The sequence below is a fragment of the Brachyhypopomus gauderio genome, unplaced genomic scaffold (genome assembly GCF_052324685.1).
Source record: "Brachyhypopomus gauderio isolate BG-103 unplaced genomic scaffold, BGAUD_0.2 sc86, whole genome shotgun sequence".
Classification (NCBI taxonomy): Eukaryota; Metazoa; Chordata; class Actinopteri; order Gymnotiformes; family Hypopomidae; genus Brachyhypopomus; species Brachyhypopomus gauderio.
The window spans coordinates 1,082,833-1,095,625 of NW_027506907.1; the positions used below are offsets into that span (position 1 = coordinate 1,082,833).

Here is a 12,793-nt window from a genome sequence, read left to right on the forward strand (position 1 = left end):
ATTCTATGTTAATACTAAACAGGCCTATTGATGTATGCATATATTATGAATCCATTATTCACATTAGAATTGTAATTGGACGTGATAACGTGTATATTTACATGTAGATGTATATGTTAATATTAAAGCTACTTCACACGTATTGGAGTCCAAATTAGGGTTTATATTTTGAAAGCTATTTCATTAGATTTTATATGTGACCGTATTTAGAAGATTTAATATGTGAAGTTGGTGCTTATGTGCTAATGAACTTCTCCAGCAAAGTATTTTTAAGCGTGTTACAAACATGTTACCATGAAAATACTCCTGACCCAAGCAATTAAAAACAATGAACTAAACTCCTCTATCGAAACCGTTTTATGGTTTATAAAAAAATGTACACGAGACATTGGGTCATCGACGTATTTACTATAACTTTCGAAAAAATTAACTAAACATAGCCTAATACAGCTCGTTACAGCTAAATAACGGCCACATAACGGAACACTAAACAATAATAAACAAGTGTCAAAGACCACACATTTCCTCATCTTCTGTCCAAAACGTACATTTTGTGGTCAGAACAGTTAGAACTGTGTCCCTCGGCGGGTACAAATACTTATAGCCTGTATTTATACCGTATCCAACCTGGCGGGTATAGATACTTGTAGCCTGTATTTATACCGTATCCAACCTGGCGCGTTTCAGAACTGAAACATTAGACCGGTGAGCTCATGAAAAAAAAAATCACAAGCAAACTTTCACTCAGATGCAAACATTTTCCATGTAATAAGGCCTTTAGAAAAATGGGGCGCAGTGTGTCCGTCCGTCTACGGAGTCGGCAGTGGATGATATAGATATATCCGCACATTTCCCGATATTCCGAAGGTGGTGGCCTCGGAGATCTTCTCATTCTGGTACAGCTGGAGGCCAGTCCACGTCCACCGACTAACGAGACGGGGAAAAACGAGAAGAAAACGTTTTTGGAATTAAAAAAACGTTGAATAAACTTCGAATAAGTCATTCAAACACAACAGACAGATTTTCGTTTTATGAAAGTTTTCACTAACCCCACTGACATCATATAGAACTTTGAAATGCTGGCGACAAATATCATAATTTAGTTTAAAAATCACAACCGCGTCCCCGTCTCAACTACAGGCGTGATGAGTAACAATATTGGGACAGTATGGTTGCGAAAGCAGAAAGCAGGGCACGCGTGCCCACGACAGTCACATTTACTTTAACTTCCGACTTTACATAATTATGAGACATTTCAGACTGTAAGTGGCCACACGGAAACACCACAGAACCGCGACATTTTTAAACGGGGTAAGATACCTAAACTGAAGATAACTCGAAACATTTAAAACGCCGTAAAAAAGTATTTATGGTCATCACCCTCAGCCGCAGCCGCGCTCATGGCGCCATCTGGTGGTGATAATTGAAACGCTCATGATGGATGAGACTAGCAGCCTGGTCTGGTATAGACACTATTTTAGTCTACAATCGTAATTCCGTAAATCAGGCTCGCACACGCCACCGCTTACCTGTCCTCTGGTCCCATGCACAAACACGGTTGATTCGATTCATTTAAAAAGCCCTATAATTATCCAATTTATTTGTATTAAAACAGCAACATTCTACCTATTTCACGTACACTTTACGTACACTAAATACTCAAATGTCTTAACATGTGCAAACTACGCGAAATAATAGTCAACTTCGTGTTTGCCGCGCGATTCTGCCGGTTCTGGTCATTGTGTGGCTCAGACCTCCACGTCCAGCTCCAGAATGTCCGCCTCGGTCTCCATGAGTCCGCCGAGGCTGGGCTTAGTCCGGCCGAAGTCCCCGTGCACGAACTCCTTAATGTAGCTGCAAGGAGGCTCATTAAGGCAACACGGACCCAAGATAAACAATTTGTCGACGAACTGAAAAAAATGGTCATTTTCAAAGCATGTTTACGTTCATAAACGGACATACACGATTATATGGGCGTGTGTGAGGATACGTCCCAGCCTGCGTGCGCAGCAGCAGTGTGAAGTGGTGTGTGTCCAGGTAGCGCGCGCTCATGGAGTGGATCAGTCTCTGTCGCACTGCGAGGGGCCTGCGGTGTAGAACTCGTAACGGAGTCTTCTGGTCGATCTTCAGCTCCTACACACGTTTAATGTTACTCTGTGTTCTTGAGGGGTATAACACTTCAGGGAGGAGTCTCTCCTTTATCACCGAGATATCAAACTCTATGTACCCGAGTCTGAGCAGTTTCCAATCACTGAAGTTGGAAATATTATGCAAATGTGAAGCTTAAATTAAATGTTAAAAAGTAACGAGAACAATGGAATGTTTAGACATTTTCTGTTTTTAGAATATGAAAGAGTAGATTTATGCAATGAACATTAATGATCATAACCTTAATATTTCCAATAATGTCAAGGTCGGCTTTAGTTATGGCCTTTTTAGTCCAGATGAGGGCGCTGTAAGATTTGGTCTTCTCCTCCTCTCCCACTTTCATACGGCTCATTGCATCTCTGCAGTTGCGAAGGCACGCACACACACACACGTATGTACAGAAATTCATCTACCAACCACAGAAATCTAGGAGTATCCATCAATACAGCTAAAACAATGTCAAAGAAAATGTTAACATTCAACCAAGAGTCTACGCCCACTCTCTGATTCTCTGATGTGTGCATGAACACACACACACACACACACACACACACACACACACACACACACACACACACACACACACACACACACACACACACACACACACACTCACCTGGTCACAATCTGCAGATCCCTGACTCGGATTTTGTCAGAAGACGCGTTGATTGTCTGCACAGGCAAGATGAAGAGATACTTAATGTGATTAATGATGATTAAATGAACAAACCTGCCACGGTGGGCATATGTGACGTCTCACCGGAGCCCACCGAGATGCTCCCATACCTCCTGAAGCTGTTTCACCTCGGCTTTGTTAAGCCTCGCTCTGTGGGGGTTCACCAACTCTATAGCGAATGGACGTCCTGCAAGACACACAGCAAGACAAACACATCAGCAGTCTGGGTCGGTGTATCCATGCCTACTCCTCCCGCTCAAACTCCGGTTCCGGGTTTTCAGTGAAGGTTGTGTATTTTGCATGCACTCTAGCTGTTACTGCTCTAGAGGAGCAACATGGAGTGATACAAACATCAAAATAAACATGTAAAATATCGTGACGGTACGTTAGTGTACGTGTGCTTTATCGTGACGAACCATTTCCCAGGGTTCGCACGTCCACGTCTTCTCTCCCTGACGAAGAAAAGTTAAAAGCTACAAACAGACAAGAAATAAACAAGAAGGAACTCATTAGTACCAGGTCCAGGATCAGGCTGAATCTCATGTGGTAAAGCAAAAAGTTTAAAGTGCCTAAAGCAAAACTGATCGTGGATCAGCCTACAAAGAAGAGCTCGGTTCCATCTGAGCATCCTGACCATCGGCTCTGAAGGAGGAGAGTGGAGGATTAGCGATCAACTCTTCCACTGATCCCTCCATCCTTCTCTCTCCATCTATCACCCAGGGCGTCTGTGGAAGCTCCCGTGAGAACTTATTATACCTCCCTAAAGAACATTATGGACAAGTTATTTAAATGAGGACAAGGACAAAGTGGCTGATAAATCAAACGTCAAATGCTTCACTCACTCACTCACACACACTTGTACACACACACACACACACACACACACACACTTGTACACACTCCCTCACCTGCTATGAAGACGGAGGAGTGCAGGCAGGTGGTCTCCAGAGGAGTGCACCTGCTGGACGCTCTGTGCGGGGGACATGGGTAATGTCTGTGGAGGACGGGAGAACAGGGACACACAGTCAACAGAGTGAACAGAGCACAGGGAGAGCTTAAAGCAACAGAGCAGCTGTTGTGTGAAACTTGAGAGGGGTGAGAGGGGAGGAGGAGGAGGAGAACGGAGGAGAGGAGAGGGGGAGAACAGAGGGGAGGGGAGGGCAGGGGAGGATGAGGAGAAGGGAGGTGAAGGGAGTTAGTTAGGTGAAGGGGCTAGTACCTGAGAAAATCCTGGTCTGAGATTTTCTCCAGGGCCTTGGCCACCGCCATTCTAGTGAACACAGACTGAGAAGCAGGAGGAGATGGAAAATATTTGTTTACGTTACGTTTGAAATGAAGCCATGATTGCAAGTTTGAAATGCAATAGGCCATCTTTATGCTAAGACAGTCCTATATATATTTTCACACAGTCTTGTCAGTACAATGGTTAAGATGTACATTGACATTTTACTTGAGTCATTCAGTCATTCAGTGAGTCCAAAGGAGCAAAGAGAGCAGTGTTGCTGGGATCTACCTCACAAATACTGTGTGTGTGTGTGTATGTGTGTGTGTGTGTGTGTGTGTGTGTGTGTGTACTAAGACGATGCCAGGACAGGGGACATTCTCTCCAGCACTTACTGCTTTGTTCTTGGCCGGTTTGAAGCAGTTGGAACAAACTGTAGCCCTGTAGAGGCCCAATGAAACAGCAGTGTGAGCATGTTTATCTGTTGCCTGTGTCATCCAGTAAACAAAAACAATAGAACCCAGGCTGGGAGTGAACGAAGCAAACGTACAGGAAGTGGCAGTCTTTGTCCGTGTCAGCATGTGTGAACCCGATGCTGACCTCAAAAGCACTCTACACAACACAAGAGCAAATGGAAATGATCCGAAACACAATATTAACACACACACACACACGTTTCACACAGTCATACAGTCCAACACACCAGTCTGAACTGTTCCATCGTTGGCAACGCTCACTTAAAAACAAAATCGAGGAACCCTGAGAAACTACGGAGGGACCTCATCAGAAAAGAACACAGACACACATCATCGGTCTATGATTTGCCGTGTTCTCAGAGGGCGACTGCGTCCAGGACCAAGGACAGCTCCGGCTACACTTACGTTACAGAGCACAGGTGCAGACAGCTCGCGGCCCACCAGGCCCTGTATGGCCCATTTGAAGGCATCCTTCACCTGGACCACATCCTCCTTCTCCACACACATGCTCTTCTCCCTGGGACACACGACAGCGGGCGCCAATGGTCAGTCTGGGACAGAACACAGGCGGACACCCTGGGATACTGGTGCCGAGGAAACGAGGGTCTACTGGACTTTGTGGTTTGGCCTCTTTTAATTTGGCTTCCATTTAATTAGTCAGCTAACGTTCAGCTGAATGAAATCAGTTGTGTTAGTGTAAGGGAAATGCAAATTAGTGCTGCAATTAGTGCTGCCGAGGTGTAATGAGAAAGTGCATTAAAGATTTACGATCAGCGACCCTCTGACACAACAACTGTGTCAAAAACAACATGAAAGGCAAAAACCGATCTGAGTGCAAGTTGTTGACATACCGGAGTTCTTTCTTGACGTACAGCCAGCAGGAATGCTGAAGGAAAGAGAACAAAACGAACGAAACACTGTAGTCCGAGTAACATCAAGTGCTTTCCGATGCATTATTAAGGATCCTGCCTGGAGCGACCGAATGCCTGCATGCCGGTGTGGTGTAGACGCGTAGACGCACCTCTCTGACAGACAGCTGAGCGGGGAGAGACACCGCCAGAACCAGGCTGTCAAACTTGTAGTCCCGTTCTCTCACAGTCTCACACACCTGGAGTGCAGGTCAAGATATTACAGAAAAAAAAACTAGTAGATAAGAGGAATATTTTCAGATTACAGCCATTCTTCATGAATGCCAGAACGCTTCAAACACCCCCATAAACCACTTTTTGATACTTGCTTTTCTCAATAAAGTGCAGGTGCCCTCACCTGTTTGACAAACGTCTCGTCACAGAAGTCCTGCAGCACGCCCAGACACGCCACACACTTGGGGTCCTGGGGCTCCGGCTCCCCCTGCAGCGCAGAGGTCTCGGGGAGGCCGTCCTCTCCTGCCTGCGCTGACTCCAGCTTCATTCTCTTACACGGTGGGTCTTCTGGCTGCTCCTGGCATGATGCATCATGGGACAGGAAAGCTAGAAGCTCTTTGTTTATATCCTACAGAGGAAGACAAACATTTATGCATATATATTATATAGATTACTGGCTAAATATGTGTATGTTGGTATTAAGAGTATATTTTTTATATGATAACAGGATGAAAGTCAAACACACACCTGACAGGAACTCTGATATGAAGAATATTTTCCCACACAACAGAATCTCAACACACATCTTGCACAACAACCTGCATCCAACAGCTTCCTCACAATGGGGCGGTCTTTCTCTTTGAGGGAAAGCATAGGTAAGGGAAAGATACCTCTGAGAGAGAGAGAGAGAGAGAGAGAGAGAGAGAGATCATGAGAAAACAACAGACAGCATCTAAGAAAAACATTCAAAAACGCATTAGCTCCACTGACAGTAAAGCATGGCATGAGGTCAAAACTACAACGCCGTAGTGATATTTTAGTTAACAGCCAGGTACATTCTGTCTCACTCGAACTAAACTTACCTTGAGGAGAGTATGCAATGTGTAAAATTAATTTCCTAACCGGCTAACTAGGCTGCTAAAGGTTTTAAAAGTAGCGACTCCACAAGCTAATGGCCACGTTAGGTCCTTAATCTCCTTACAGAATCTAACTGGTTTGAGATCTTCTCCAAGTAATTATACATGTTAATAATAACATCATGCATAATACAATTATAATATGAAGAGAGAGATCGCTAGCTAGAGCTTAGTTTCTTTTCCCAAGTCAGTCCTCGGTAAGGTTTTAATACTGTTATGAAAGCATGGCAAATAGTCGGGCGCCTCTCAACGTCATTTGTATGCGCAGCAAACGCCGACCGTGGGTCCTTTTACTCCTTCCGTCGCAACCGGTGGCTCTCGAAGGTTCTGTTTGGGATCCCAGACCAAACCGAATCTCTGTCCATCCGAGCCGCGGGGACGTTTTTACGGGTCGGTGAAGAGCCCGTCCGTGTCTGTGATCACTGACCGACATATTCTTGCGAAATTAACCGAAGATGCCTGAAGCCGCAGTATCTAAGGGTGGAGGAAAAAACAATGGCGGGACGTATGTGGACCGCGACAAACCCGCCCAGATACGATTCAGCAACATTAGCGCAGGCAAAGGTAAGTCACTAATATTATAATGTTTACACAGCGACTCTAGACGTTAATACATTTGATCAGCTGGCTCGATAATGAGTCATCTAACCAGTTCACATAACGGAGCGCTTTAGCCCATGACTGCCTTGTATGGAGATACTGCCATGCAGCCCTTCTGGGCTCGGTGGAGATGTAAGCTCGTATGTTCGGGGGCTCCAGCCTCAGATTGTTAGTTAAGATCACTTCATGTGCAAGCTGCAGTTCGCCTTTTGTTTTGCAGCTGTTGCTGATGCCATCAGAACGAGTCTCGGTCCCAAGGGCATGGACAAAATGGTACGTTATTCTCTCTCCCTCTCACTGAATCATTCTCTTGTCCTCCTCTCTCTGTAACTGTTTCCAAACCTGCCTTGAGGCATTGCTTGTCGAGGAGACACTGAAACGAGCCAGTAATATGTACTTGTGTAGATCCAGGATGGAAAGGGAGACGTCACCATTACCAACGACGGGGCCACCATCCTGAAACAGATGCAGGTCCTGCACCCTGCAGCTAAGATGGTGAGATGGAAGAGGAAGTCTCCTTGTCTGGTTTCATTCATCTGATTCCTATGGCTCCCATTGGTCAATGCTTGCGTTACACAAAAGAATCACATTTGTCAAGCAATTAGTATTGCACGCATTTGCTTCTTGTATGTCTGTCCTGATTGTGTCTCAGAGATTCAGACAGCTCGGTTACTTAAAATTGATTGCAGACATAGACTGTGTGTGTGTGTGTGTGTGTGTGTGTGTGTGTGTGTGTGTGTGTGTGTGTGTGTGTGTGTGTGTGTGTCAGCTGGTGGAGCTGTCCAAGGCTCAGGACATTGAGGCTGGTGATGGAACTACATCAGTGGTGGTGATTGCTGGTGCACTATTGGATGCTTGTGCCAAACTCCTTCAGAAAGGTGCCTAAACTGCTCACACTCACTGTGATGTCATTTCCTCATGATGGTACCTTGGGTTATTAGGAAATATATAGGATCTGTTCCTTCTGTCACTGTACTTATTTTCTCAACATTAACCATAAAGTGACCCTGCACCACCTTTGTCCCACAGGCATTCACCCGACAACCATCTCCGAGTCGTTCCAAAAGGCAGTGGACAAGGGTGTGGAGATCCTCACCTCCATCAGCCAGCCCGTGGAGCTGAGTGACCGAGAGAGTTTGCTCAACAGCGCCACCACCTCTCTGTGTTCCAAAGTGGTATCGCAGTACTCCAGCCTGCTGGCCCCCATGAGCGTGGATGCTGTGATGAGGGTAATCGACCCAGGCACTGCTACCGGCGTCGACCTCCGTGACATCAACATCGTCAAGAAGCTCGGGTGGGTTTATGCAGGGACACTGGGTAGTGATGGTTGTTACTGCTGCAGACCCACCCATGCAAACCATTTTTGTTTAGGCATGGCTGGTTTATACATAAAGCAGATATTTTACTAAGCAAGATGTTTCACTTTGCCATAGAACTTTAGTCAATAGTCAAGGCTGTCAAACAGGAGTAGAAGTCATTCTTAATGGGAAGTCCTCCCTTTGGGCTTAGGTGCTTCATCTTGCCTAGATATCCTGCTTCATTATCTTGTAACACTAAGCCTCACAGGACTTAAAGGACCACCTTTTTATGGGTATGGGGGGTTCTCCACAAAAACAGAAACAATGTTCTACTTGAATTGTATAATGCCTCTTTTCTTTTGCTTGTCTTTGGTTTATTTCTTAATCTGATGCGATTATAAATACATGAGTCGTGAATTTCAGTTTGGGTATGTTGTGTGGTGTTTCAGAGGAACCATTGATGACTGCGAGCTGGTGGACGGTCTGGTTCTGACCCAGAAAGTAGTGAACACCGGCGCGTCCCGCGTCGAGAAGGCCAAGATCGGCCTGATCCAGTTCTGCCTGTCCCCCCCAAAGACTGACGTACGTACCTGTCCAAGCCTCCAGCCTGAACCACAACACCAGATCCCTCTCACGTTGTCATTTTTGCTAGGTACTGCTCAATCTGAGCTAGTGAGCAATGTAAAGTTTTTATTTATTATGTGTTTTAGACAAAATCTGGTAAATAAAAAATAAAAAAAGAGATAACGGGTTAATAAATCTCACCACTTATGAGACTCGAGATCATTACATTGGCGTCCATTTGGAGAGCTCGGTTTGTTCTGAAGGTCAGACCCTTGATGTGTGAACAGCTCTCTGCTTCTGTCTGGCCAGATGGACAACCAGATTGTAGTGTCGGACTACGCGCAGATGGACCGCGTCCTCCGGGAGGAGAGAGCATACATCCTCAACCTGGTCAAACAGATCAAAAAGGCTGGCTGCAACGTGCTGCTCATCCAGAAATCCATTCTGAGGTGAGAGAGCGCGAGTGTGAGCCCAGTTGCTTTAACTGTTGGGCAAATCGGGCCCTATGAATGAGATTTGTACACTGAATAAGTACTTGGGGTGAGTGGTTCTTGACCCCTCTGATCATCTGTAACGAAGATTGATGTTTTGGCTAACGAGTGAGAGATCTGTGTTTCTCCTTTATGTCCGTCAGATCTTCTGTGGTCTCCTTTATGTCAGTCAGATCTTCTGTGGTGTCCTTTATGTCCGTCAGCTGAAACACTAGGCTAAAACCTGAACATTTGTTCAAAGGTGAGACTGTCACCCATGTCGGGGATTCTCAACTCTCCATTCTCAAGTGCTGTGTGTGTGTGGACTTGTACAGAGATGCGCTGAGCGACCTGGCCCTTCACTTCCTGAACAAGATGAAGATCATGGTGGTGAAGGACATTGAGAGGGAGGAGATCGAGTTCGTCTGCAAGGTAAAGAGGAAATGCACCCTCTCAACCTGCCCCCTCAGACACACACCACCTCATGTAGCCCCCCACTTGTGTAGAGCATCAAAGCAGTCTAACCTGCACTCTAACAAGCTGGAATCCCACTGGTTTGCGTACTCCGAGTAAGGATGTTCATCTCAACGTTACTATACACATCGTGAAACAAGGGGGGCACGCTAACATTCACAAATACACCAAGATGTGGATCTCTTCAAAATATTTAGATTTCTTGATGTCTTGGACATTAAATAAATTTTAATAAATAGTATTTGAGTGTACATCGGTGTCTTGCAGCTAGGAATAATGCCTAGACACCTGCGGACAGGCAAGCTAATGTGCTGCCCAAGATGCCAAAATAATAGTTCCCTTTTCACATGTTTGTTAGAGCCACAGCCAACATCAAGGGCCTTTGTGTTTGTAGCCCCAGCCAACATTACAAGCTTTGTGTTTGATTTAGATGTCTTGTTTCATGTGCATTTCCGCTGTGAGGATGGAGTCACTTGTATTAACAGATCCTAACATCACCCCTGGAAACATGACACTTATGTCCTAGGCTTTCACCAGCAGTGATTGACTGCTGTGCCCAAAGGAATCATTGTTAACATCCATCAGGTCTTTACTTAACTAGCTAATCACTACGTCCGTTGACTCACCAGTAATAACTAGTGTTTGCAGATTCTAAGCAGCAAAAATCAGTCTCCCCACAATGCAAAGCAGAATATGCCAACTGGACTGCAATCATTACAGCATAACTTGTTTCCCTTAATATCAACACAAACATAAAATATAAATATAAAATGTAATCAAAAAAGCTGAGAATAATGAAGATAAAGGGAATCTGGAACAAATATAATGGAAATGTAAAGTGTGTGCAGAGACCCTCACGCATACACATTTCAGTGATGAGTCTGTCAGAAAATGCACATCTACAGCACGCTATAAATGGCTTCTGCCTTTTAGATATTTAATTCTCCTTTGTGTGTGTGTTTTTTTTTGTTTGTTTGCAGACGATTGGCACCAAGCCAATTGCTCACATTGACCACTTCACCCCAGAGATGCTGGGATCAGCCGAGTTGGCAGAGGAGGTGAGCCTGGATGGCTCCGGTAAGCTGGTGAAGGTGAGAGCCCACTGACCTGAGGTCAGCTCAGCAATGCGACACAGCTTGTGTAAATGGGACACACACACAAGGTCTCTTCTCTCAAGCCGATCTCACAGTGTCCAGCCAGTAGAGGCGCGTTTAGTATCTAAACATCACAGTTACGTTTTTTCCAGGTTTGTCAGAGGAAGATAAACCTGTGTTTATCCTGGTTAACCTGGTCATTTCAGTTGGTCTAAACTCTGAATAAAGACATTAAGAAAACGTTACAACTGGTGCTCATTTGTGGGAACCGGGGGGATGGATCAAAAACACGGACCGGCTGCTGGTTTCATCTGCATGATGTAAAAAAAATAATAACTTGTGCTAGTGCTGATGTGTAATAGCAAACATCTTTTGGTTGTTTTTGGCTTTGTGTGTGTGTGTGTAGATCACAGGCTGCACCTGTCCCGGTAAGACCGTGAGCATTGTGGTGCGAGGCTCCAACAAGCTGGTGATTGAAGAGGCAGAACGCTCTATCCATGATGCCCTCTGCGTCATCCGCTGCCTCGTCAAAAAGAGGTGAGGCGCCTCCGGCCGCCAGTGAACCAGAAGATCCCTTAACACACTCCCCTTATCCCAACACACAGTGCACTAACGCCAGTGAATTTGCTGCTGTAATGTGCTTGCTGAGCACAGGGAAATGTTAATAAAACAGATGCATTTAAGGACATGTAAACGAAGGAGTTCCTCTTGGTTAAGCAAGCCATTGTATATACCGCCCCCTGCAGAGCACTGATTGCAGGAGGCGGAGCTCCCGAGATCGAGCTGGCACTGCGATTGGCGGAGTACGCCCGCACACTGGGTGGCATGGAGGCGTACTGCGTGCGTGCCTATGCCGACGCCCTCGAGGTCATCCCTTCCACTCTCGCAGAGAATGCCGGCCTCAACCCCATCTCCACGGTGACTGAGCTCCGGAACAGACACGCCCAGGGCGAGAAGACGGCTGGGATTAACGTGCGCAAGGTGAGCGGTCTGGAGTTGGAGAAGAGCAGCTCGTGAGACAGCATCACAATCTCTCCCAGCTTATCTCGGCGAAGTCAGAACAACTCACAGGAATAATAATTTTTAGTTGGTCCCATTAGTAAGAAAAAGTACCTCTAATTTTACCATGTTGGGTACAGAAGTGCCAAAGTAACACGTGCAAATGAAGTAAAATAGATGAGTGGATCGTGCTCATGGCCTTTATGCTGGAATGATTGCAGTAGCTGAATTTTGTCTCTCAGGGCGGGATCTCCAATATCCTGGAGGAACTGGTGGTCCAGCCTCTGCTGGTCTCAATCAGCGCGCTCACCCTCGCCACGGAAACCGTCCGCAGCATCCTCAAGATCGATGACGTTGTGAGTGACGCGTTTTACTTCGTCATGCACGTTCATAAACCGTTTAAAGCTAGCAGTTTACAAATTTATTTGCTAATATACATTCATAAAGAAATAAAAACCTTTTACATTTTATTCAGATTTTTCATCCAGTGTTTGTCATCACGATTTGAACGGGGTTGTGTTGGAGTAGCACAACTCCACAGCTGCTACTGCTTTAAAGAGACCTCTGACTCGCCCTCTTTCTCTTCAGGTCAACACACGATAAGGCGCACACGTGTGGGTGCGTGCTGTGGGAAGATGGAGCACTCCCGCTGAACTACGTAGAGACCTCGCCAACGCTATGACCAACTGTCTGTAGATGTTGCATTGCGTAATTTAATAAAAGTTTTTTTTTTTTCCTCAAGACAACCTCGCTTTGTGATGTGTCCCTCTTCA

General features: G+C 45.6%; 2 protein-coding genes across 2 annotated transcripts; one reads left to right on the top strand and one right to left on the bottom strand.

Moving 5' to 3' along the window:
• Window positions 1-342: 342 nt before the first annotated feature.
• On the bottom strand, window positions 343-6,796 carry pus10 (pseudouridine synthase 10). The gene is made up of 18 exons (XM_076991856.1): window positions 6,468-6,796; window positions 6,133-6,277; window positions 5,789-6,013; window positions 5,544-5,630; window positions 5,374-5,408; window positions 4,928-5,039; window positions 4,597-4,658; window positions 4,442-4,487; window positions 4,044-4,108; window positions 3,733-3,818; window positions 3,459-3,584; window positions 3,241-3,297; window positions 2,935-3,011; window positions 2,765-2,820; window positions 2,390-2,507; window positions 1,991-2,133; window positions 1,755-1,854; window positions 343-927 (listed from the first exon to the last, which is right to left on the bottom strand). The coding sequence occupies exons 2-18, from the start codon at window positions 6,256-6,258 to the stop codon at window positions 889-891; spliced, it is 1,560 nt and encodes a 519-aa protein (XP_076847971.1). The 5' UTR covers window positions 6,259-6,277; window positions 6,468-6,796; the 3' UTR covers window positions 343-888.
• A 20-nt stretch (window positions 6,797-6,816) lies between these two features.
• Window positions 6,817-12,760, top strand: cct4 (chaperonin containing TCP1, subunit 4 (delta)). The gene is made up of 13 exons (XM_076991855.1): window positions 6,817-7,085; window positions 7,342-7,394; window positions 7,527-7,616; window positions 7,891-7,999; window positions 8,151-8,415; window positions 8,869-9,001; window positions 9,293-9,432; window positions 9,789-9,885; window positions 10,908-11,018; window positions 11,428-11,558; window positions 11,768-12,002; window positions 12,263-12,376; window positions 12,609-12,760. Exons 1-13 carry the CDS (start codon window positions 6,977-6,979, stop codon window positions 12,621-12,623), a joined length of 1,602 nt encoding a protein of 533 aa, XP_076847970.1. The 5' UTR covers window positions 6,817-6,976; the 3' UTR covers window positions 12,624-12,760.
• Window positions 12,761-12,793: the final 33 nt, after the last annotated feature.

Coding starts and splice junctions, on each gene's coding strand:
- pus10 (XM_076991856.1), bottom strand. CDS start 6,258: ATGCTTTCCCTCAAAGAGAAAGACCGCCCCATTGTGAGGAAGCTGTTG. Junction 6,014..6,132: donor CATATCAGAGTTCCTGTCAG/GTGTGTGTTTGA, acceptor CTTCCTCTGTAG/GATATAAACAAAGAGCTTCT. Junction 3,012..3,240: donor CGTGCGAACCCTGGGAAATG/GTTCGTCACGAT, acceptor TGTGTCTTGCAG/GACGTCCATTCGCTATAGAG.
- cct4 (XM_076991855.1), top strand. CDS start 6,977: ATGCCTGAAGCCGCAGTATCTAAGGGTGGAGGAAAAAACAATGGCGGG. Junction 9,433..9,788: donor ATCCAGAAATCCATTCTGAG/GTGAGAGAGCGC, acceptor GGACTTGTACAG/AGATGCGCTGAGCGACCTGG. Junction 11,559..11,767: donor CGCTGCCTCGTCAAAAAGAG/GTGAGGCGCCTC, acceptor CGCCCCCTGCAG/AGCACTGATTGCAGGAGGCG.